Source organism: Pan paniscus, chromosome 9 (assembly GCF_029289425.2).
Source record: "Pan paniscus chromosome 9, NHGRI_mPanPan1-v2.0_pri, whole genome shotgun sequence".
NCBI lineage: Eukaryota > Metazoa > Chordata > Mammalia > Primates > Hominidae > Pan > Pan paniscus.
The window spans coordinates 14,712,304-14,737,376 of NC_073258.2; the positions used below are offsets into that span (position 1 = coordinate 14,712,304).

Genomic DNA, 25,073 nt, shown 5'->3' on the forward strand with positions numbered 1-25,073 from the left:
GGTACTGGGCCAAGAATTTTATGTGCAGAATTTCATTAGCTCTTCACCTCCTTGTGGCAACCTTGCGGTCAGTACTGATGTTAAAGAAGCTCCTGATACTAGGGAGGCAGAAGCAAGTCTAGAGCCACATTTTCCACTGTGAAGGGACTGAGTCCCACAGCCCAGGCTAGGAGTCAGGTGCCTGCTCTAAGAGGAACCTCGGTGCATGCTGAGGGCCTGGGCTCCACCAAAGACCAGGCTTTGCTCCCAGCAGTTGGTACTGACTCAGTGGCATTAGACAGGTCCCTTCTGTGAACTGGGGCTAAGGATGCCTCTAGTGTAGGGTTTTCCCTACACTAGACTCTCAGGACAGCAAGATCTCTTTGCCATGTTCTAGATAGCACTTTCCTGATCTTGCACAGCATAGAGCGCCCAGAGGAAAACTTGTCGGGCATTCTCGATTAACTGGGGCTCAGAACACCTGACAGGACACCTTCAGGTTGGGAACTAGACAGCAGTCTCGATTCACACTGGTGGCACCATCTGTTTTCCTCCAGGTTTCTGATTCCCCAGCCTTCTTAAAGGCAACAGCCACCTCCCTTTGGACACCCAGGCCTCAGCTCTGGAGCTCCCCTTCCCTCCCACCACCTGCCGGTGGACTTTGGTTTTGCCTTAGTGAGTGCCCGAGTCTCAGCAAGGAGGGGGCATAGGCTCTCACTTTGTGCCCAGCTGCCCGCTTGCTCCACACCTGATGTCTATTGGGCATGTCCAGCCCAAATGTCCACTCCAACTGCTGATTTTCCCCCAAACCAGGCTCCGCCCTTAGCCTTCCCCATTTCTGGAGACTGCAATTCCCCTTTTCTTGTTGCTCGGCCCAAAGGCCCTGGAGTCATTCTTGACTCTTCTTTCTCTTGACCTCACACGAAATCCATTAGCAAATTTGAGGAATATCCAGAACCTGTCCATTCCTCACCACCTCCGCACTAACCAACCTCCGCCACTGTCATCCAAGTTATTGCAGCCACCCCTCTGAGGCCTCCTGCTTCTCCCTTCACCCCTCAACCTCCTCAACAAAACAGCTGGATTATCCTTTTATTTATTTGTTTGTTTTGAGACAGTGTCTTACTCTGTCACCTAGGCTGGAGTGATGTCAGCTCACTGCAAACTTCACCTCCTGGATTCAAGTGATTCTTATGCCTCAGCCACCCGAGTAGCTGAGACTACAGGCACCTGCCACCACACCCAGCTAACTTTTGTATTTTTAGTAGAGACAGGGTTTTGCCAGGCTGTTTTCGAACTGCTGACCTCAAGTGATCCTCCCGCCTCAGCTTCCCAAAGTGCTGCGATTACAGGTGTGAGCCACTGTGCCTGGCCTGGATGATCCTTTTAGAATTTATGTCTCATTGCTGCTCAAAACTCCAGCAGCTCTCCAGCTCACTGAATGCAAACTCCATGAGGGCAGGGGTCTTGGTTGCCTTTGAATGCTTGTATAACCCCGACAGAATAGCACTTAGCACATAGTGGGCCCTCAAAAAATATTTTTAGGATATATTCCCTCTGGCCTGGACCTCAGACTGCAGAACATGCAGCCATCTCGGGCTGGGGAAGGTCTGGCTGGCATCCAGCATGGTTCAGGAGGGAGACCTGGAGGAAGAGAAGTCTGACATTGTGTGTCCTGGCTGCCACTGCAGACCCCCTGATTATGAGAAGGGAGTTTTGATTTTGCTTCTATTTTGCCTTCTGAGGGGCACCATTGTCATGTACAACTCTTGGGAGAGCTGAGTCTGCACAGCAGCAGGTGGGCCTTGGATGCCTCCTCTCAGGGACAAGCTGAGGTTGGCAGCAGAGAGCAGTTCCAGCAGCATCCCTTTTGGGGCATCGAGGCCCAGGCCACTGGCCCACACACATCCTCTGTCCCCTCTTCACTGTGCCTTGCTCTGGGGTCCTGACACAGGAATCCAGGTGGCAGATGTGAGACAAGGGACAGGGTGGGGAACACTCCACCCACCATAACCTGGGCTGGAGGGTGCGGCCCCCATGCCAAGGCATATGGGTGGCTCAGCATGGCTTTGATCCCCTGAGCCCAGTTATCCTGCAAGTGCCTATAACTGAGACCAAGAGAGGCTGCCTGCCCGGCAGCAGAGGGGCTGAGGAAGCAGGGGACCCACCCTCAGATAAAGAGGCCAACTCGGCCGGGCGCGGTCACTCACGCATGTAATCCAAGCACTTTGGGAGGCCAAGGTGGGCGGATCATGAGGTTAGGAGATTGAGACCATCCTGGCTAACATGGTGAAACACTGTCTCTACTAAAAATACAAAAAAAAAAAAAAATTAGCCGGGCGTAGTGGCGGGCGCCTGTAGTCCCAGCTACTCGGGAGGCTGAGGCAAGAGAATGGTGTGAAGCCGGGAGGCGGAGCTTGCAGTGAGCCAAGATTGTGCCACTGCACTCCAGCCTCGGTGACGAGCGAGACTCCGTCTCAAAGAAAAAATAAATAAATAAGAGGCCAACTCTTCCATTTGTAGGAGCCTAGAAATGCCAGAAGATCAGATTTTCTCTTTTCCCACCCCCAACCCACACTAGGCCCTGGCTGTGACTCCCTTGGGGACATGTGGCAGCTGGACGGGGATTGTTTGCTCAGTGCTGGGGTCTTGCTGCTGCTCTGGCCAGGTTCTGAACAGGAGGGAAGGACGGTGGGCCCCAGGCTACTTCCCTTCCTGCTTTACAGGATTGCTGCTGGGCTGCCTTCCCAGAAACTTAGAGTTCTTCCTGCCCGCCTCATTCAGAGGAATGCGGGTATAGGTCCTGGCTGTGCCCAAAGCTGAAGGCTCACAGCTGGCCAGACACAGTGCCTGTAGTGTCAGAATAAGAGGGAAGAAAAGAAGCAGGTTCCAAGAAGAAGGCTCCAGACATGCTGCTGTTAGCAAAGAAATTCAGCTTCCCTGATACTCTGGAGCCTGCAGAGCTGTTGGGAAGATACAGCGTGTGCCCCGACCCCTCACCTGAATGGAGGAGTCCTGGTGTCCAGAGGGAGCCATGTGTTGAGGGCTGGTGCCAGATCGCCAGCCGTCTGTGGCAGCATTTCCCTGTGTCTGGCCCAGTGTCCAGGATGAGGGCTTCGTGGGAGGAGCAGCTCAGCTCTGCTGAGGGCCGTGGGGAAGGGGCTGAGGCTTGGCACTACCTGTCAAAGGTTGCATCTTCCTCAGGTTTACATTTTAATTTATTGGTCCCTGCACAAAGGCTACTGCTAGGGCCAGCCAGGGCCCCTTGAATGACGCCATCCACCCTGGCTTGTGGGCAGTGGAGGGTGTGTCCGTGTGTATCTGCACACCTACACACACGGGCCAGGTCCACTCCTGGAAGGAGTACAGCAAGGCAGGACAGCCATGCCCCAGGGCAGAGGAGCCAGAGGCCCAAGATTGCCCATCAATTGGTTCACCCCCTGAAGATCCGTGGACTCCTGTTCCCATGACTGCACCCTGAGGGGTCACTCTCAGAAGCCCCCATGAGGGCAGCCAGCCCATCTTGGCACCTGTGCCTTTTCCCTAAAGGGCCACACACTGAAAAGGACTTTGGCTCTGGCATCGACTAGTCTCCTTCCCAGAGCAATTGTGACATACCCTGGCAGTGGGTAGAAGGACTGCCTGCCACAAGCATCTTCCTAGGGCCCTCCCTCATCCTGCTGGGGACTTGTAGTGTCCCCTCTTATAAGAGGGCAGGGAGGCCACTCTGCTCAGAATCCCAGATATCTGTCTGTGTGTGCTCAGATGCCTTCCCCGCCCTTCTCTGGCTGGCTCTGTATTGAAAAGGCGTATCCCTTGCAAACTACATTTTCCAGCTCCCTTGAAACTGGCTTACTGTTAGTTTTGACTGCTGGACGCGCTGGTGTGGGGCTGGAGGGCAGGATCCAAGGGGAAGCCAGGGTGTCCCTCCCAGCTCCCTGCCTTGCAGCAGTGGCAGTGTTGTGGCCTCTGCACTCTGGTGGCACCAGCTCTTCTCCTTGTCCCTCTGCTGTTGAGGGACAGTGGCCTGCTGCTGCTCCTCTCTGGGTTGCTTCATTCCCTGTTTGGCTTTTAGCTCTTCCAGCACCATTGCAGTTCATTTCCTGTCTGGATGCTTCTGTTGAACTCCCTGGCTTGGCCCTGTCTTCCTGACTGGATCCTGATCCTCTTAGTTTTGCCGCTTTCTTTCTCAACTTTTCTCTGCAGAGAGAACAGTGGACAGTGGCCAGAGATGGCTCTGGCCATTAGGAGCTGTGTGACATTGGTCAAGTGTGATAACTCCTCCAAGCTTTGGTTTCCTTTCCTGCAAAGTGGGGTTAATAGCAGCACACAGGAGGCCTGTTGCGTTGTCATCTCCCTGGGTTCTGGGGGTGAGAGGAAGAGTCTCAGACTTGAGTAGAAAGCAGCAGCAATTTCACCCGCAGAACCAGGGAGTGCCGCGCCTCTCCATAACTCTGCGGCAGGGGCCTGGCCAGGAAAGGGCCTCGGGACCTGGCTGTTGGGAGCTGTGTGTGAGGACAGACGTTTCCCCAGACCCTGCCTGGCTCTGCCTTTCCCAGGCTCATAGGTAGGCCTTGGACCCGGCACTTAGGATTTTTGGAGTCCTATCTTTTTTCAGGGAGCAGGTATCTGGCCAGAGCTGAGATGAGGCTGAGGTGCTCAGTTCTGGGCAAAGCTGCTTCGTGCCACAGGCTGGCAGCAGCTGCTCTGCAGGGTGCTGGATCCTTCTCACCCATGACTCCTAGGTACCTCCTCTCCTGTCATCCTCCAGCCCACATTAGAGTCCTTCATTCTCCAAATGAGCAAAGATGGCTTCAGGCAAAGTCTTAAAGAGCAGCCAGCCTCAAGGAGGCAGCAAGAGGGCTGGTGGTGTGGGCATGCAGCACAGGTGAGCACATCTGGCTCTTCACCTGGGGCTGGCCACATGTGCAGCTGCTCTGTGCCCAGCAGCCGGAGGCCCAGCTGCGGTGATACCCAGCACTGTGCACTCACTGGCTGGCCTGGTGGGTGTTCTCTCTGGACTCCAATCTTTTCCACTCATCCAGTGAGGATGCTAATACCATTGTCTTAGGGCTGTTGGGATGCTAGGGTGGATGAAGGCATATGGGCACTCGATGAGTCAGTGTTGCTTTTGTTACTGTCATTAGCATTATTTCCAGTGTTTGTACCAGTGCCACTAGTATTACTACTGTTATACGCACACAGACGGAGCTGTCTGGGAATGAAAAGAGATATCTGGAAGTAGCCACTTGACTGGAGGAATTTCCTCATGGAGGTGGCACTGAACCCCATAAAACCCAGCAGTAGCCATGGCCTGAGTGTTAGACTGCAGAAGTCGGGGAGGAGACTGGCCTCCTTTGAGGCTTTTTGCCTGGGCACATTGGCAAAAGGGGGCCCAGAGGAAGTACCAGCTTCTTTTTTACAGAGTCTCTACCTCAACACTGCTGCCCCTGCCCTGATGTCTGGGTTCACTGTGAGAGACGCTGGCCCTGGCTCTGTGCTCTGAGAGGCCATCTGTCAGCTGTGCCCTCCACCCTCCTGGAGCCCAGGGAGCCAGGCTGAGCCCTGGCCTGTTCCATCCCTCCATGGAAGGAGGAAAGAGAAAAGCAGGACACTGGTTGTTCCTTACAGGTTTGGTCTGGGCTCTGAGGTGTGGGGGCTGTGGGTCTGGTACCTCTGCAGACTGGCATAGCTGAGCTTGCCTTGGCCACCCGCAGCCGCCTCATCCTGCTAGGCCACCCTGGACTCCACCACTCTTGCCCCTCATCCCCAAGCCCAGTCATAGCAGTGCCTTTAAGCCAAAGCTGCTATTGCATGGAAGTCAGATCTCCTTCCCCTTCTGCCTCTTCCATGCCTCACTTTTACATGCTTTGTCTTATCACGTAGATATTTGTGAACATGCCTTATCTCCCTTGTGAGACAGAAAGAGATCCTTGAAGGCAGGGATTGTGGTGGCAGGTTCATCCCCAAACCCCTAGCACAGGCCTGGATCTGAGGAGTACACAGTTAGCATCTATTGGAAATACAAGCATTTGGGCACACAGCTCATAGGCACACAAGAAGCAAGGCACGGAGCTGGGTCTTTGCCACAGTCATTCTATGTAACAAGCCTCCCCAGTCTCAGTGGCATATGGCACCTATTTTCTTGCTCAGGAGTCTGTGGGTTGACTGAGTAGCTCTGCTTCAGGCTGTAGGTCTAAGGGCGAGGGAGGCCCCAAGGGATTGACTGGGTTGGCTCCAGGCTATAGCTTGGCTCCAGGTCTGTTTCATGTGCCCTCAATCAGGGACCCTGACTGAAGGGGTAGTGGCCACCTGCGACAAGTTCTTTTCATGGTAACCTAGCAGGAACGTGAGTGACAGCCAACTGGCAGGCCCACTTAAAGCCTCTGCTCACGTCCCATCCACGAGTTACCACAGGTCAAAGCAAGCCTTGCCGCCAAGCCTCACATCCATGGGGCAGGGCTATACACCCCACCAACTCCAGCAGGAAGGACTGCAAAGTCACAGCATAAAGCGCAACTCTAGTATAGGGAGGGAGTAAAGAACTGGGGGCACTTTCCAGCCAAAACCCCCAGCACAAAGGTCATGCGCAACAGTGTCCATTCATGGTTCTGTTGTGCTCACAGACACGCAGACTGATCCCCGTCCTCTGACAGAATACATGACCTTGTGCTGGTGTCGTAACCTCTCTGTGCTTGAGTTTTCTCAGCAGGAAAATGGGGGTAATAACAATGCTTTTCTGAGAGGATCGGGTGAGATTTAATAGACTTAATACATGTCAGATGCTCAAACAATTATTGGTATATATTGAGCACCCAATAAAAGTAAGCTGCAACTGCTTTTATTATGACTAATGCTGCCACCACCACCACCATCGCCATGTCATTATTATTATGTAGTGAAGCATCTGATTACATTCCTCAAATGCCTTCCATCCCCAGTTACACTAACTTAGAAGTGTAGACACGTGCACACAGCAAGCATCCACATGCACCAGGGGCTACAAACTAGCAACCCACTTGCTCAGTCTGCTGCAGACGTGTTTTTTTTTTTTTTTTTTGATGTGTCTGATATTTTAAGATGAGGTATTTCACATAAAAATCAAAATTTCTTCAGTCATCTTCACAGGTGATAAATACAGTTTGGGAAGAGATTGTATCTCCCAGAGAGAACACATGGGTAAAAAGATGAGAGGGCTCAGGTGGATGCATGGAGAACTCAGGTGTTTAAGGGTTGGCTGGAATACTGGATAGCTGAGACGGCCAGCCACAGGGGCAGGGAGAGAAGGTGTCCCCGGGAGCAGGGACAGGGCAGGCTCAAGGACCGCAGGAGGACTCCCAAAGTCCTGTGAATTGGACTTAGCAGCAAGGAGGTCACTGTGGACTGTGCTGGGGGTAGTTTGGGAGTGGTGGAAGCACAGGCAGGATTATAGGAATAGGGGGTTCATAAAGAAGAGGAGAGAGAGAAGAGTGTAGCCAACCCTTCCAGGAAGCTTGGCTAAGAAGGAAGAAGAAAGAATAGGCTGGGGGCTGGGGGTGAGGACTGGGATTAAAACAAGTTTTCTTAAGACAGGAGACTTTCAGCATATTTAAATATAGACAGGAAAGATTCAGTAGACAAATGAGGACACAAGAATGACACTGTGGAGAGGGAGGAGGGAAGTGAGAGGGAGCCAAGTTCAGGTGAAGGCTCCATCTTGAAGAGGAAAAATGACACCTGTTCTCTGGACACTGTCCCTGGAGATGAGGTCACCTAGCTAGTTAGTGGCCAAGACAGAGCTGGGCGCATTCACTCATGAACTCCTTCAGCAGACACTCACTAAACGCCTACCGTTCACCAGGTACCACCCTAGCAACAAATGAAACAGACAAAAATCACTGCTTACATTCTAGTCATAGAAGAAAGAGACAATAAACAAAATGAAAAAAGGAAATTGTATAGTTTATTGGAGGGTGAGACACAGTATGAATGAAAATCAAGGGGAGTGGAGAGCACTGAGGCATGGGCTGCAATATTAAATAGGATGGTCAGGGCGGGTGACGTTCCACAGGGACTTGAAGACAGCCAGTGAGTGAGTGAGGCCTGCATGGAAACGTCTGGGGATAACACCTTCCAGGCAGAAGCAAGAGCAGTGCAAGGGGTCTGAGAAGGACGTGTGCCCAGAGTGCTGGAGGAGCATCACGGAGGTGCCATGGTGAGGGCAGGGCAAGCCTGGGGCCAGTGCTAGGAGACAAGGTCATGGGACGCACGGGGACTACGTTATCTTGGACTTTGCAGGCCTCGGTAGGGCCTTCAGCTTTCACTCTGAGTAAATGAGGGGCCATTGGGGGATTTTAAGCAGAGGAGTGGCATGATCTCACTCAGGTTTTAACTGAGTCACCCTGGCTGCTGTGTTGAGAATAGACTGTGGGGGTGGGGCACAGCAAGAGGGCAGGGACGGAGGCCAGGCAGAGGCAGTTTCTATGATCCAAGCAAAAGACAATGGTGGCCGGACCAGGGGTGGGAAGCAGAGAGGCGGTGAGAAGGGTCTGGATTCCTGACGTGTTTTGAAGGCAGACCCACAAGGATTTGCCGATGGCTTGAATGAAGAATGAAAGGACGAGAGCAGTCAAAGATGCTGGCGAGGTGTTGGCTGGAGCAACAGGAAGCTGAAGTTGCCATTTACTGAGAGGGGGAAGGCTATGGGCAAGACATGTTGGGTGGGTGGAGAAGGTGAAGAACTCTGTTCGGACTTGATGAGTCTGATGTGTCTGTTAGACACTTAGATGGAGATGCAAGTGAGCAGTGGTCTATATAAGTCTAGAATCAGGAATGTCCGGGCTGGAGATAGAAATCTGGGGGTCATTGTTGCCTGGGGTTATTTAAAGCCATGAGACCAGATGAGGGCATCAAGAGCATGAGTGTAGACAGAGAAGAAAAGAGGTTCAGAGACTGAGTCCTGGGATCTTTCAGTGTTACAAGGTCAGGGGAAGAAGCTGGAGCCAGCAGAGGAAATGAAGGAGACAGCCAGTGAAGTAGGGGCTGGGGATTGGGCTGGCCTTGCCATCCTAGAAGCCGAGAGAGCTGTTTCTAGGACGGAGTGACCAGCTGGGTCAAAGGCTGCTGGTGTGTAGAATAGTCGAATAAAATGAGAACTGAGATGTTACCACTGGATTTAGCAACATGTTGGATGTTGCCGTCTTGACAGCAGCAGTTCAGAGGCTGGTTAGCCTGGAATGGCCCCTCTGAATGTTTCAGAACGTTCCCTGTGGACTAAATAGGATGATCTGTGCATTCACGCCCTACATGTGGGAAATATGCCCTAAATGCCTGGGCATCTGGCGGGCTTGGGGGTGAGGGTTCCAGAGGTGGCACAGAGGACAAGAAGGTCAGCTTTGGAGTATCTGAGTAGACCCCAGGCCTAGACGGGCCCTGAGCCCCTGGAAGGGTCCTGCTAGGCCATTCATTTGCACCATCTCTCTAGACCCTGCTCTCCTCTCAGCAGATGAGCCCACCTCCCCCAAGAGGCCGAAGAGCATCTCTGAGCCACAGCACAGTGATGCGGAAGGGGACGCCGCCTCTCCCCTGCCCTCCGAGTGGACCTCAGTGAGGATCAGCCCTGGGGAGGAAGCAGCTGGACAGGATGTGCTGGCTGTGCGTGTCCTGGTCACCAGCGAGGACAGCAGGTATGCTCAGGCTGCTGCCAGATGGGGACAGAAGCTGGGTTGGAGGAAGGGAATCACATTTGGGATTGGGTCTTCTCTCTACTTGCTTGCACTGTGGCCTCTCTGTGCCTCCATTTCCTCATCTGTAAAATGGTGACAATCATAGTACCCATCTCAGAGGGAGTGGTAAGATTCACAGAATTCATATGTATTAAGTGTATAGAACAGTGCCCACACATCATAAGCACTGTAAGTGTTAGCAATTGTTATTTTCTCGGGAAGAGAAAGGGCCTGGCCCCATGCTCTTCTCAGGAGGCAGTGTCATGCTAACTGTAGTGAGGGGTGCAGAATGGGTGTCACCTGTCCCTAGGGCTGCCCACTGCAAGATGGTGATGCACGGGGCTGGGCAGGCTAGGATTCAGAGTGGGGAACGTGAGGAGCGAAGCCCTGGTGCCTTAGGTGACTGTTTCTCAGAGCACTGTCCTCATCACCTGCATCAGAAGCACCTGGAGTGGTTATTAGACATGCAGACTCCAGGACTCGCCCAGATGCACTGAATTCACTCAAGAGGTAAGTCAACAGCAGGTATTGATTACTTATTATTTACTAGACTCTGAGGAAATAGCAGCGGCCAACACAAGACAAGGTCCTTGCTTTCCCATGGTTTCCATCACATTGGGAGCCATCTAGGAAGCAAGTTAAGTAGCTAAACAAGAAAAGCATCACCTATGTGCCAGGTCGATAAATAAAATAGACACATATGCTAGAGAGTGGCTGGTCAGCTGCCTTAGATTGGGTGGCCAGGAAAAGGCCTCTGTAGCAATTATTGATGCCCACAATAATGCTGAGTGACAAACCAGCCCCAAAGCGAGTGACTTAAACCAACCACCATTCATTACACCACGAATGTATAAAAAAGTAGACCGGAGTAAGCCAACCCTGACCAAGTAAGCCAGGTGCAGCTGGGCAGTTGTGGTCTTGGTGGGCTCGCCTGTGTGTTTGGGCCAGTAGGGTTCTGCTCTGGAGCCTGAGTGTCAGCTGGGGTGACAGAGGGCTATTGGGCCGTGGGTCTTTCATCCTCCAACTGGCAGCCCAGGCTTGTTAAGAGAAAGAGGGGAGGCATCCAAGATCTCCTGAGCCCCAGGCTTGACAATGCACAGTGCTATTCCAGTGCCATCTGATTGGCTACAGCATGTCACAAGGCCTAAACAGATTCAACAAGTGGGGAATAGGCTGCTCTCTTTAGGGGAAGAGCTGCAAAGCCCCCATTGCAAAGGGGCATGGATCTAAGGGGAATGATTGCAACCATCTTTGCAGACAAATTCCCACAGCCTCCCGGAGGAGGTGACATTTAAGCTGAGAATTAGTTGGCAAGAAAGGACAGCAAAGGGAGAAGGGGAATGCAGGAAGTGACAACAGCTAGTGACAGGCCCCTGGGTGAGACTGAGTGTGTCTGGGCTAAGAGAAGGTCGGTGCGGCAGGTACACCCTGAGTGGGAAAAGAATAAGAGATTACACCCCGAAGGAAGGCAGGAGCAAGGCTTATAAGACAAGGTAAGGAGTTTAAATTGTGTTCTAGGTATCCAGTCATGCATCGCTTAATAGCCGAGATATGTTCTAAGAAATGTGTTATCAGGTGATTCTGTCATTGTGTGAACATGATAGAGGGCATTTATGCGAACCTAGATGGGCAAGCTGACTCCACTCCTGGGCTATATGGTGTAACCTATTGCTCCCAGGCTACAGACCTGCACACTGTGTTACTCTACTGAATACTATCAGCAATTGTAACACAATGGTAAGTATTTGTGAATCTAAATATATATAAACATAGAAAAGGTACAGTAAAAATACAGTATAAAATATAAAAAATGGTTCACCTATATAGGGCACTTACTATAAATGGAGCTCACAGGACTGGAAGTTGCTCTGGGTGAGTGAGTGGGTGAGTGGTGTGTGAGTGTGAAGGCCTAGGACATCGCTGTACACTACTGTAGACTTTATCACACTGTGCACTTAGGCTACCCTACATTTATTTGAAAAATATTTTTCTTCAATAATAAATTGGCTTACTGTAACTTTGTTACTTTCTAAACTTCTTTATTGTAGTAACACAGCTTAAAACACACACACACATTGAATAGCTGGAAAAATATTTTCTTTCTTTATACCCTTATTCTATAAGCTTTTTTATTCTTTACTTCTTAACTGACTGGCAGCACTGTAGGTTTTAAACCAGCATCACCGCAAACACGTGAGTGACACCTTTCCCTATGATGTTAACAAGGGCTGCGGCATAAATAGGTGATAGGAATTTTCCTGCTCCATTATAATTTTATGGGACCACCATCAAATATGGGTTATATTGCTGACTAAAACATCATTATGAAAGACATGACTGTAATTCAAAGAATTTTTAAGTAGAAGAGTAACGTCTCATTTACAGTTTTCACAGATCAGCAGGCCTCGCTTTGGGGAATGGATGAAGCAGGGGTGTGTGAGGATAAAGGCAGGAAGAGCAGGTGGAAGCCTGGAGCTCGGGGTCAGGATGGGAGCAGTGGAGATGGATTTGTTAATGGACTGAATGAGAGGGAAAGAGAATTTCAGAGTGACTCTGAGAATTTTTCTAGAGTGACTGAATGGCTGGTATGGTCATTTCTAAAGTTATCTTGAGGTGGGGAAGATTTCAGAGAAGGTGGAAGGTGCACGTTAGTGGAGAAAGTCAAGAGTTCTGTTTTGGGCACGTTGGGTTTGAGATGCCGGTGTCTTTGTGGATGTCAGGTAAGTGGTTGAATATGTAAGTGTTCTGGGAGGCAGGGCTGGAGATGGTGATTTTAGAGGCTATTAAAGCCCAGGGCTCTGATGGGTTGTTTCCACAGTAAGAATATCTTCCTGTAGACAAAGAAGAGCTGGGCTCAGAAGAGAGCTCTGGGGCATTTGAACATTCAGTAGGCAAGTGGAGAAGGAGCTAGCAAAACCCACTGGGGAGCAAAGGAACCAGGAGATGGCACGTGGTGGAAGCCAAGAGAAGAAAGTGTCTCAAGAGGGAGGGTTTGGTTCTCTGCATCAGAGGCTGCTGGAGAGCCCAGTCGGATATGTATAGAGAAATGACCTTTGGACTTTCCAACGGGAGGCTCATTGTTAACTTGGACAAAGTGGCCTCAGTGGAGTGAACAAGTAGATGTGGGGAGAACATGAAGGGAAAGCAGGGACTGCAGTTGTAGACAACTGGCTCGTCAAGTCTTGATCATGCAGACTCTGGAATGGGGCTTGGGAACATAGGCTTGAGCATCCCACAGGTGATTCATTCTGATGCCCAGAGAAGGGAAATGACCTGCCCTGGATCACACAGCCTTCAGAGTCTTCTAAGCCTCAACGTAGGCAGGCCTGTTTCCATAATAACAGGCAGAAACCCAACTCAAACTAGCTTCGGTAACAAAGGCAAATGCATTGGCTCGTCTGACTGGGAAGTCCAAGGGTGGTCTTCCTTCAGGCAAGGCTGGAGCCAGAGTCTCAAACAGCCACTCTCCCTTCCTGCCTCTCTCTCTGCTGCTTTTACAGCCGTTGGCAGAGAGGCTGTCTCCACACATGGAACTCGGTTACTGAGGGTCTCAGACCATATCCATAAATTCATGTCCTCAGGTCAGGATGCCAAGGCAGGCCTCCAGCTGCTACTCCCACATCACATACTTCCCTCTGGGAACAATCGGTGAACAGGACTAGGGCACCATGACCAGCCAGGCTTGGGCACTCTGATGGATAGGGGGTCTGCCATAGACACAGGTGGACGAGTGGCAGTGACCTTGTGGAAGGAACCCTGCTGGATTTCCATGTACAGAGAGTGTGTGGATATATATAGTTTCACTAACACATCACTGCTTGACCAGTTTTGTACTTTCCCATCCTGGAACTGCGTGTGCTTGGGCTGCCCCTCTGTCTAGGACACCCTGCCTCCACGTCTTTGCCACTTGAATTCCAGTTATTTAAGGCCCATGTTAAATACTACCCACCCCTCACCCCCACCCAAGTAGAATTTTCCATTCCCTCATCCATTCCTTGGGAAGAGAGCAGTATTTAAATGCCTGAAGTTTCGGGACCAAGTCCCTAGTGATGAGCTTATCTGACCAGAGAGACCTTAGGAGTCATGCTCCGGGGCAGGTGCAGGTGAGCAGAGCAGGCTTTATTCAAACAGCTCCTCATGCATTGCTGGGCCCCTTCTGCTCTGAGCCAAGCCTGTATTGTTCTGCTCTGGCTGCCATAACAAAGCGCCACAGACTGGGTGGCTGAAACAACAGAAATGTATTTTCTCACTGATTTGGAGGCTGGAGTCTGAGACCAAGGTGTGGGCAGGGTTGGTTCCTACTGGGGGATTGGAGGGAAGGATCTGTTCCAGGCCTCCCTCTTTAGCTTGTAGATGGCATCTTCCTGTTTGCATAGTGTTTTCCTTCTGTGCATGTGTGTGTCCACATTTCCTCTTCTTAGAAAGATATCGGGTGCATGGGACAAGGGCCCAGCCTAATAACCTCATTTTACCTTAATGACCTCCTTAAAGGCCTTATCTCTAGATGCAGTCATATCTGAAGGTACTTGGGGTTAGGACTTCAGCATATGAGTTTTCAGGAATACAGTTCAACCCATAACAAAGTCTGAAGCTGGGCTCTGGGCACACAGGACTAAGCCCAGGCCCCCCAGGTGCACTGGAGCAGTGCTGGGCAGGACGCAGTGTGGGTGTGTTGGGGCGTGGGTTCCAGGCCCCCTGACACCCACCCACTCCTTCCTCCTTCCAGCTCTGACACAGAGTCTGACTATGGTGGCAGCGAGGCCTCCCACACAGAGCCCTGTGAAGAGAAACCCCGGCGGCCAGGATCCCCACATCTACCGCACACGTCCCTAGGGGAGGCCCTGAGCAGGGCGGTCTCTCCACAGTGCCCTGAGGAGCCCAGAGCTGTGCACGGTAAGCAGAGAGCCCACCAGGCTTGATTCTGGGAAGTGGGGAGGGAACAGAGACCCCCACAGCTGAATTTCCCTCTTGGAGGACCAGGTGACAGGAAGCCTCGCCCTCAGGCTCCAAGGCGGTGGGGCTAGGACCTTTGGGGAGTGGGACGCAAGTGGCAGTGAAGGGACTTGAACCAGGCCTGGCTTCCCTCTCCGTGAGAAGCTTTGGAATCCCAGTGGGGAAGACATCACGGGGCCTGGCTGGCTGTGGTTGGTCACAGGCTGGCAGGGATCAGGGGCCCGCAGGTCTCTCTTGCCTGGAGTGATCGCTCTCCTGCCTCCTGTATGGGCACCTCCTTAGGGGCCCCTCCAGCATCCCATAGCCCCTGAGGGAAGGGAGCTGGGTCCGGCTGCTGTTGGACAACATGCAGCCCTGGATGGCATCATCTCCCTGGGACCACCTGCACAGCACCGGGGCCATTACCAGTGTTTGGGGCTTGTGGGATGCACCCAAACTTCTACACAACAATTAATACACTTTTACTGCATAACTGTAATGGACCAGGACTTTTCCCATACGTGTGGTCATCCCAGGATGACCCTGTGGGGTAACTAGTGCGAAGCCTGTTTCACAGGTGAGCAAACAGGCTGAGTGGTCTCCCGAAGTCTCAGCCAGTGCTGGTGCCACCCTCCAGCCACCACTGCCCAAGCTCTGGCTTACTAAGAAGTAGCTGTCTTTAGCAGCCCAGCTTGTGTTTAATACAAAGTTGACCTGGAACTGAGTGTTTTGATTCAGTCAACAATTTGGGACCAAATCGTCTGATTTATGGGTAACTTCTGGACGAGCCTGGGAAGAAACAGGCTAACCTGACGGAAACGTGCTGCCCAATGGCCCCACAGCCTTAGTTGCCCTGGGAGAGCTGGAGCTCAAGTTGTCCTGCATCGTCACCTGGTGGTCATGAGCAGAATTGCCACCTGGTCCGTGAAATGTTTTCAGGAGTGATGGTTTCCCAGGAAGACGAGGGCTGGGGCAGAAAGAACTCATATAGATATTTTTAAATCCTGGAATTGTTGAATTTACTCTAGAAATGTTGAATTTTACCCTCATTTTTTAAAAAAGTGACACTTTTTAAAAAGGACAGATTATCATCCAAACACATTTGTTAAGTACCATTTGTGGGGCTGTGCAGAAAGGCTCAGCACTGGCACTGAACTGAGTACTCTCCTGTGCCCAGCTGGGTCCAGCCCCACCTCTGGTTACTGCGTGGCCTTGGTGTACCCTTCCATCCCCCTGGGCTCCAGCTCCCCATTTCCAAATATGAAGTTGGCCTGCCTTTCATCCCTTCCCTCCATTTCCCCTCCAATTGCCAGACGGTTTTAGGCAACTTACAAGAAAAACATAAAACAAAATTGTACATTTATAAATATGAAAGATCAAGCCTCAAAATCAGGTCTAACAAAACCAGTTTAGGAGGGATAGACCCCAGAGAGGCAGACCATAATCCTAAACAGTTGCTCTAATTGAATCATAAGTTTGATTCTGAGTTTTCTAGCTTCCAGCATTTAAAAGGAAACACAGAACATCGTTATTCTCATTGTTTATGAGGAAAACATATATTGGTTTGCAGCAGGTCTCTGAGTAGGCACGACTTCTCCTAATGTTTAACTCTGTAGTTTCTGGCTCATACCAAATAGATGATATTGAGAAATGTGTTCGATCATGTCTTAACAGTTCCTCAGAAAATGCAGCCTTAGTATTCTCGAGGCTGTTTCTTACAGCAACCCTTGCTGGAAGGTGAGGGCATGACAAAAAAACATGACTCAGTGATAGCAGTTTTCTTAGCGGGATGGGGTTGTGTTGAGAGACTAGTTGGGTTGGGTAGTGAAGCCAAAGCATTTTGTTTCTGACAGTCCAGTTTAACTCCAGAATAAAATACAGAGTAGGTAAGTGGGTAGAATGCGTGACTCTCAAACAATTCTTTGTTGAGTTAGTCTTCATCAGTCATTGTTTTATCATTGCTAGGTGGACCACATTGTACAGTTAAGCTCTCTGGCACAGGTCTAAGTGCTGTGCTTTGTGCTGCTGGTTATGGTAACCCCATCACTTTACCAAATAATGCAGGGTTGACCCCTTGTGTGGGTTTTATGGAGCTTCATTAACCACAATTCTCACCTGGATAAATGCCTCTAAGGTAGACCAAGGGAATGCCAGACAAGACCAGGATATTGCTTTGAAAAGACTCCTGGTTGCAGTGTGGAGTTGAAAAAAAAAAAAAAGACTCTACATTGGTCCAGCCATGCTCATAGAAGCATTATTCACATTAGCCAAAAGGGGGAAGCAAATCAAATGTTCAACAGACAAATGGATAAACAAAACGCAGTATATCCATACAGCAAAATGTTATTCAGACTTTAAAAGGAAGGGACTCTGACATGTGCTACAACTTAGATGAACCTGCAAAGCATGCTGCTAAGGGAAATAAGCCAGTCATAAAAGGACATACATCAGTTTGGGATGAGGGCAGAGTTCTGGAGATGGGTGGTGGTGAGGTGGTGATGGCTGCACAGCAGGGTAAGTGTACTTAATGTCACTGAAATCTAGACTTAAAAATGTATAAGTAACAATTTTTATATTATGTATATTATTTTCCACAATTTTTAAAAAGACTTCGGGGACTACCTTGGCACATGAAGAAACTTATTACATCCTCAAAGTTCACAGAGCATGCCCAAGAGAATGGCCTGAAATACAGCTCACACCCTATGTTATGGAGGCTGCAGAAAGCCCCCTAAAACATCAGGGTCAGTGATTCGTGATAATCTTGTTTAAAAGGCAGATTCCCAGGTTCTCACCATCAGAAATTCAGATTGAGTGGGTCTGGAGTGGTGCCAAGTGTGTGCATTCTGTGTAAGCGTCCCCAGGGGCTTTGACACAGTGGACCATGTTCTACACTTTGGGAATTTCAGAAATGCAGCTTTTATGGAAGGCCTTCCTAGATGAATTCACTGTGAAATCCACACCCAAGCAACTAAATGAATCGATCTAGTGCATTGGACTCTTAGCTATAAACTAATTAGATTTAGGAGAACAACCTGCCCCGAATTATTCTGGCTTAGAGGAATTGATATTTATCCATCTTTTTTTCTGGCAATAATTTGATAACAGGATGGTCCAATGGAATATGGAGGACACTTATCAGTTTGTAACAATAAAATGATATCATCAGCACCACATGGGAAAATACCCTCTCACTCCTTTTACAGTGGGTCATGCACTAAGATCTCTGAAAGTGCTCCTGTAAAATAAATAAACACACATAGAATATAAGCTAAAAAGAAGGGATCAGCCCACTTTATGCTGCTCAGCATTACTAGATGAAGTCATTACTACCCACCCTATTGTTCCCACTGTGGTAAAAATGTGTGCATGTGTGCTCTATTAACACCAGTGATGGAAAATCTCTCTTGAACTTTAGCCATTTCCAATAGCTTGCATTCCACAAAGTTACAAGCTAAGAAGAAGCAATTAGAGCTTTATGCAATTTTTTTTTTTAGAAATGTCTTCATTAAGTGATTAAGAGGCTAGCTTTGGCCAGCAGGATGTAGCTGTGCTTAAGACCTGCTTGCTCCTTATGGAAAACATCCAGCCTGGAAAGCCCAGGCAGCCAGCAATTGGGGGGTGGGCTATTCATCTCCTCATGGGGAGCTGGGAAGACTGTGTGCCCATCCACACAGGCTCCTCCTCAAACCCATGGGCTTGATTTTGAGAGCAGGCCTGTGGGATTGGGAACCTGCCAGACAGAGCAGACATGAAGCGCCTCCAAATGTAACCACCCGACGGGTTCTCCTTGCCTGCTGCCTAGACTGAGCTGATTTCTCAAGACAGGGGAATTGCGATAGAAGAAGAGTTTAATTTACACAGAGCTGGCTGTACAGGAGACCAGAATTTTATTATTACTTAAATCAGTCTCCCTGAAAACTCGGGGATCAGGGTTTTTAAAGATAATTTGTTGAGAAGGGGTTCGGAAAATGGGGAGTGCTGATTGGTCAGGTCAGAAATGAACTCATAGGGAGTCAAAGCTGTCCTCTTGCACTGAGTCAGTTCCTGAGTGGGGGCTAAAAGACCAGATGAGCCAGTTTATCAATCTAGGTGGTGCCAGTTGATCCTCTGAGCTCAGGGTCTGCAAAATATCCCAAGCACTGATCTTAGGCTTTACAATAGTGATGTTAGCCTCAAGATGCAATTTGGGAAGGTTCAGAATCTTGCAACTTCCAGCTGCATGACTCTTAAACCACAATTTCTAATCTTGCGGCTAATTTGTTAGTCCTGCAAAGGCAGTCTTGTCCCCAGGCAGGAAGGGGGTTTGTTTGGGGAAAGAGCTGTTATCATCTTTGTTTCCAAACTAAACTATAAACTAAGTTCCTCCCAAAGTTAGTTCAGCCTACGCCCAGGAATGAACAAAGACAGGGTGGAGGTTAGAAGCAAGAGGGATTGGTTAAGTCAGATCTCTGTCACTGTCATAATTTTCTCAGTTATAATTTTTGCAAAGGCATTTTCACAAATGGAGTAAGGGAGAGAGAGGAGCTGAAGGAGCTGGTCTTGAGGAAGGAAAGCCCCCAGGTAGTAATTGACACCTGTGCTCCATAGCCTGGCTGCTAAGAAAGAGTTCCACTGTGAGACCTGGCAGGGAGTGGAATATCTAGGACTGTTTCTAGACAGAAAGAAAGACAGAGGGCTGGGCTAGCTGGGCCTTGGATTTAGGGTCCTGGATTCAGACCCTCCCTGTGTCCATCTCCCACACCCACATCATGCCCTTGGGCTTCCTTTCCGTTCATGCTTCCTGGCCCTGCCTGTGTGCACACTCAGATGTTCACCGTCCCCATCCTTTCTCTCCAGCAATGATGGAGGTGCAGGGGCCTGAAGCCTGAGAATGCATCTGCAGGCCTTGCATGGGAACAGGGAACACGTGGACCCCACTGCTCACTCTCACACCCTAAGTGACCAAGACCTGTTTTTCTTCTGCATGTGATGTTCATTTTGCTCAGCTAATCCTCAAGGCCCAGCTGGCAGAGGGGTCTTCCACAGGAAGCACAGTGTCCCGCAAATATGTTTCCCTTGGAACCAGGCCAAGGGAGGGCCACAGCAATGATGGTCCACAGCCTCAATTAAACCTGGTTTCCAAAGGGTTTGGGGGGCTCTGTGGGGAAAGGGGAGGCAGAGAGTAGAACTTCCTGCAGCTTCCTGGCTTCAATCAGAGCAGCTCCAGTTTTTAATGTATTACATATATGGAACATTGATGGCCCGTGATGACCTTAGCTTTAAATAACTGTTCTGACATGAATGAATATGTGCATGTATGTATGTACACATGCCTGTATAAATATGTCTACACATATGCATATACGCATAGATGCATGTAGATGCTTACTGATGATCTTAGTAATGATGGTTCATAATTTGAGGCATTCTCTGAGGGTGGTACCTGTCCCATAGCAGGGTCTCAAATATTTGATGCCAGGTGTGGTGGCTCATGCCTGTAACCCCAGCACTTTGGGAGGCCAAGGTGGGAGGATCACTTGAGCCCAGGAGTTTGAGACCAACCTGGGCAACACAGTGGGACCCTGTCTCTATAAAAAATAAAAATTAAAAAATTATCTGCGTGTCGTGGTGCATGCCTATAGTCCCAGCTACTCGGGAGCCTGAGGTGGGAGTATCATTTGAGCCCAAGAGGTCGACGGGGCAGTGAGCCATGACCCCACCACTGCACTCCAGCCTGGTGACAAACAAACAAAAACACAGAAATATTTGATGTGTGAACAAATGAAAAGTTTGGTAGAGTGTGTTGTGGGGACAGCAGTATGGTGTGAGGGAAGGAGAGGGTTCAGTCTATTATAATCATTAGTCTATTGACTTGTGGTAATTGAGCTATAGGAGATAAATTCCTACTTACTCTACACATTTAATGGACTCTTCCTCCCACCCCATCTTCCCTGTCCCTTTCTTTTTCCACAGCAGCTCTGCAACGGGCCAATAGCTTCCAGTCTCCAACCCCAAGCAAATACCAGAACTGGAGGAGAGAATTCTGGTGGAGTGAGTCACTAGCTCTCTGGGGATGGGAGGCTGGGGCTGGGCAGAAGATCTCTGGTTAATTCTCAGGGGCAGCTGTTCTCATTCCTTACATGGTATCTCTCTGGCATGGCTCCTGGTTGTCAGAGGCAAGAAATAAAATATAAGGTTGACTTTATTTCCACTGCTGACTAGAGGGAGCCTTTTCCAAGGGACTCAAGATCTTCCCATCCCCCTCCACCCCACCCCTGGCTCAGGAATTATGGAGCCTTAGGATTCTACAGTTTCACCCAGACAGGGCCTTAGCCATCATCGCCTCTAAGCTTTTTGAAATACAGATGAGTAAACTGAGGTTCAGGAACTCTATGATTTGATTCTGTACACTGGAGTGAGACTGGGGCATCAGATTAACAGCCTCACACAAAACAGGATGCTACACACAGACACCCACACATCCACACACACACACATGCACACGCACACACACTCACACCCCTACACATACACACACGTACACACCTGCTCCTTTTTCTGAGTCACCCTTGGTCCCAGTGTCCTGGGGAAGAGCAGGGCTGCGGCAGGTGCTGAGGCAGCAGGCCCTGCCAGGGGGCGCAGTGAACACGCACAGTCTCACAGCATCTAGGCAGGCCAGGGATCCAGGGACTGCAGCACTTACTGAGCAGAGTTACCTCCTCAGGCCCTGAGCGAGGGGCAGAGACTCTTCATCCAGTTCCAGGCTCATCGCTGCCTTCCACCTCCCCCCACACCCACTCCCTCTCCAGCCTCACCCTAGGAAAGGAGGACCCAGAAAGGCCTTGGCTTAGACAGGGGTTTCTACCAAGAAATGTTGTTGCAGTTGGAACTGAGCCCTGGTCTTCCTTCCTTCTGAGTCAAGGCTCCCAGCCAGTGAGTCATTCCCCCACCATCCCCAGACGTACCACCGTCACACCAGGTCAGGCTGGGACAGGGGCACCTTGGGAGCAGGACCCAGGGCTGCACTCTTGGGCAGGCCACTTCATCTGGGGACAGCCTAGAGTCACTCCTGAATCCTCTGACAGCCCCCAGCGGCGACAGCAGAGGGCAGAGGAGCTAGCATTGCCACACATGGGTCATCGCCTTTACTGCCCTGCTCTGACCCTCCCCAAGTCCCTGGAAGCCTGCTGCCCAGGCCCGGACTGTATGGGTGTAGGGTCCATCCCAAGGCTTCCAGCCCACTCTACTGTGTGCCACCAGTGTGGGGGATCAGTCCCTCCTCAGGAAGCTCCCAGCCTGGGGCGAGAGCAGGGAGGCTGGTGGGAGACCCTCCCAATAGGGCTGGGTCGCTGGGGGAGGTGCAGGAACAAGAGGACTGCTGAACAGCCCCATGGTATCTGGGATGGGCCTGGGAAACTCAGCCTTTAGTTATCAAGGAGTATTGCACAGCGTTTCTCGAGAGTATATGAAAGCTGCTTTGAGGGCAGGGCTTGTGTTTTGATCATTTCAATCAGCCTAGTGTCTAGCATGGTCTGGCCCGGAGGAGGAACCCAATCCTTGTTTGCTGAATCAATGAATGAAGTAAGGAACCAAGGAGCCAGCTGGCTGGACTGAGTACAAAGGGAGGACATGGATTCAGGCCTGCTCAGGCTGCCGCCCCTAGAGGGCACTCCAAGACTTTGAGAGGGATTTGAGCCTTGCAAAACCTCCAAGTTCTGGGAAGCTGCACCGTGGAGTCCCAGTCTCCCGAAAATCCCCAGAGCTGAAAGCCACGAGAGCCATCTTTTTTATTGTCTTTTCTTTGCCCAGAAGAAAACCTCAGGGAGCAGGGCTGGCCTTGCCATTGGAAGCAGAATGCATGGTACCATCCCTCCTGTCCAGAGGCATTACTGCCCCATCACAGCTGGTTCTGGCCCCAAGCCCCAGGTGGGAGGGCCGGAGGGGCTATGTGGCTGCCCTGGGCACCCTCCCCAGCTGATCATGCTGCCAGATGACCTCTAGGATCTACGAGAAAGGTTGCTGCTGCCAGAGGGCCCAGAGAGGAGGTAGCACAAGCGCCTGACCCAGAGGTAGCCTGGATGCTGAAACTCAGGCGCTGGTGTGCGCATCAGCCTCCTTCGCACAAAACAACCCTAAGGGCCAGCTGCACGTGTGACTGAGACCCCTGCAGAAGGCAAGGCAGCCCCGGGTGGGCCATACCAAGGTTTCAAGGAAACGGCCAGCAGAGGGGGATGTGAGTTGGCCAATGAGGAGCTCTTGGCTCAAGAGTTGGAGAAATCCTGGCTGGGTAGAGTGTGCAGCCCCCTCTGGAATGGGCCAGGGCTTCAGCAATGTCTTTACTGGACGTGGCTTGAGTGCGTGAGAGGGTGGGAAACTAATGGAGTTCATATTTTGCTGACAACTAGCTTTTACTTTGTGTCCTGTGCCACTGGGCACCTCTTTTTTTTTTTTTTTCTTCTTGAAATGGGGTCTCACTTGGTCACCCAGACTGGAGTGCAGCGGCGTGATCTCAGCTCACTGCAATCTCCGCCTCCCAGGTTCAAGTGATCCTCCCACCTCAGCCTCTCGAGTAGCTGGGACCACAGGCGCGCACCACCATGCCTGGCTAATTTTTGTATTTTTGGTAAAAACAAGGTTTCGCCATGTTGGCCAGACTGGTCTTGAACTCCTGAGCTCAAGTGATCCATCCACCTCGGCCTCCAAAAGTGCTCTGATTACAGGTGTGAGGCACCATGCCTGGCCAACTGGCAATCTCTTTTTAGCCCATGTTATCCGCTCAACCACCCCATGAAGCTGCAGCAGACAGCCCACTTGTTGGATGAGGAGACAGGGGTTAAGTAACTTGCTCAGAGCCAGGCAGCTGGTATGTGTGTGAAGGAGTGGACTTCCAGGCTCCCCTTCACCATCTTCTGAGAGAACCCCAAGACACAGTGGGCATCAGGAAGGGTAGGTTTCTCATCACCTCTCTCCCCAGGCTGTGCCCACCTCCCAAGCAGTGGCTTGAATGGCAGCCCAGGGACAAGGGGCTCGGCCTGAGCTGGGGCTTTGCTTCCCCCATCTCCTCAAGCCCTGCTGGAGTTCCATCTTGAAGGCAGTGCATGAGGACCACATGTGGAGAGAAAGAGACCCCCTAGCAGGGGTGGGAGTGGGAATTAGAGAAAGGAGAAGAAGGGAGTGGCTTCTGGGTCATGACCTCGTGAGACCTGAGGTGTTTCTGTCAGGCTTGTTTCCTGAGGTGGCCCTGGCTTCCTGTCAGGAAGTCCCTGAGGGATGCTCAGGGGGAACAAAAAGGCAGTCTGCTGAGCTGAGGGGACTTGAGGCAAGTGAAGGAGTTTGATTCAGAAGATGGCAGAGAGGGAGAATGAGGGTGCAAGGAGGAAGGGAAGAAGGAATTTGGCAGGAATTTGGCAAGCTGAGGACAAGGACGGGAAGCAAGGCAAGGACTGACTCACAACTTTTGCCTTTTTAGGCTTGAACCTTCTAATCGTGGGCTGCGATGGGGGTGTGGTAGTGGGAGGCAGGCCAGCCGCCTCCCCAGCAGCTCCTTCCTGCCGCCCTCAGATCAGATCTGTTCCCAGAATTACCTTTTCCCTCCAAAGCTTTCTGCGAGGCCTCCCTCTGGGAGCTTGCTGACCGTGTGCAGTGGTGCCATCTGTTCAGAGCCCACGGCTGGGACACACAGTCGCACATGTTCGCATTGATGTATGGGAGAAGGCAGGACAGAATATCGAGAACGGTGTGGCCTCCTGGGGGTGGAGGGGACTCAATGGGACTCTTCTTGGGATGGGACGTGGGTTTGGCCTGGCCTGTGTGGGTCCCTGAGGAAGAGCTTATCACTCAGAGCTTTGGGGAAACTAAGACCAGGGGATTGTGTTGCGCTAAGAAGCGGATGAAAATCTGAAGGCTAGACACCCTGCAGGAAAATCTGAATGGGTCGGCTGAGTGGCCAGAAGCAGGGAGTTGAACAAGAGAGTGGACTCGTTCCACGTGGCGGTCCTGGGGAGTTTCTGGGGGACATCCCTATGTGCCACCACGGTTCATGGGAGAGCTGGTTGGGCTGGGGGTAGGTACTGAGAGGGCAGATCTGAAAAGGTGCATGGCATTTTACTGAATCAATTTGAGGACAAGTGATCTCAAATGACCCAATATGGAGACAAAATGTTTGAGATTTTAGATTTAAGGTTACCATGCTTGAGGGGAGGAAGGGGAGAGCGGGAGAAGGAGGGGAGAGGGAGAGGAAGACAGTGCGCACATGTGAGCTTGGTTGATCTTACAGTAGGCTATGACTGTCAGAATTCTGCTCTAAGCAGACTAGATGATCTCAGCCCCCCACAGCACTGAACCAGGCCTGTCCTCAGGGCCCTGCCCCACTCCTTTCACCTCCATCTCTGAGTAGCCACACTATATCCTGTTTGTTCCCTGACCAACAGGAGCTTGGCATGGGCCCACTCCATATCCTTCCAATGATTTGATACT

The 25,073-nt window shown here is 50.9% G+C and overlaps 1 protein-coding gene across 1 annotated transcript in view; it reads left to right on the forward strand.

Moving 5' to 3' along the window:
- The window catches only part of MICAL2 (microtubule associated monooxygenase, calponin and LIM domain containing 2), a 270,478-nt gene that overhangs the window by 175,175 nt on the left and 70,230 nt on the right, over window positions 1–25,073 (forward strand). Inside the window, exons 27-29 of the mRNA XM_055094134.3 lie at window positions 9,464–9,644; window positions 14,410–14,576; window positions 20,571–20,648. Coding sequence (XP_054950109.2) covers window positions 9,464–9,644; window positions 14,410–14,576; window positions 20,571–20,648 — 426 coding nt within the window. The remainder of the gene's footprint in view (window positions 1–9,463; window positions 9,645–14,409; window positions 14,577–20,570; window positions 20,649–25,073) is intronic.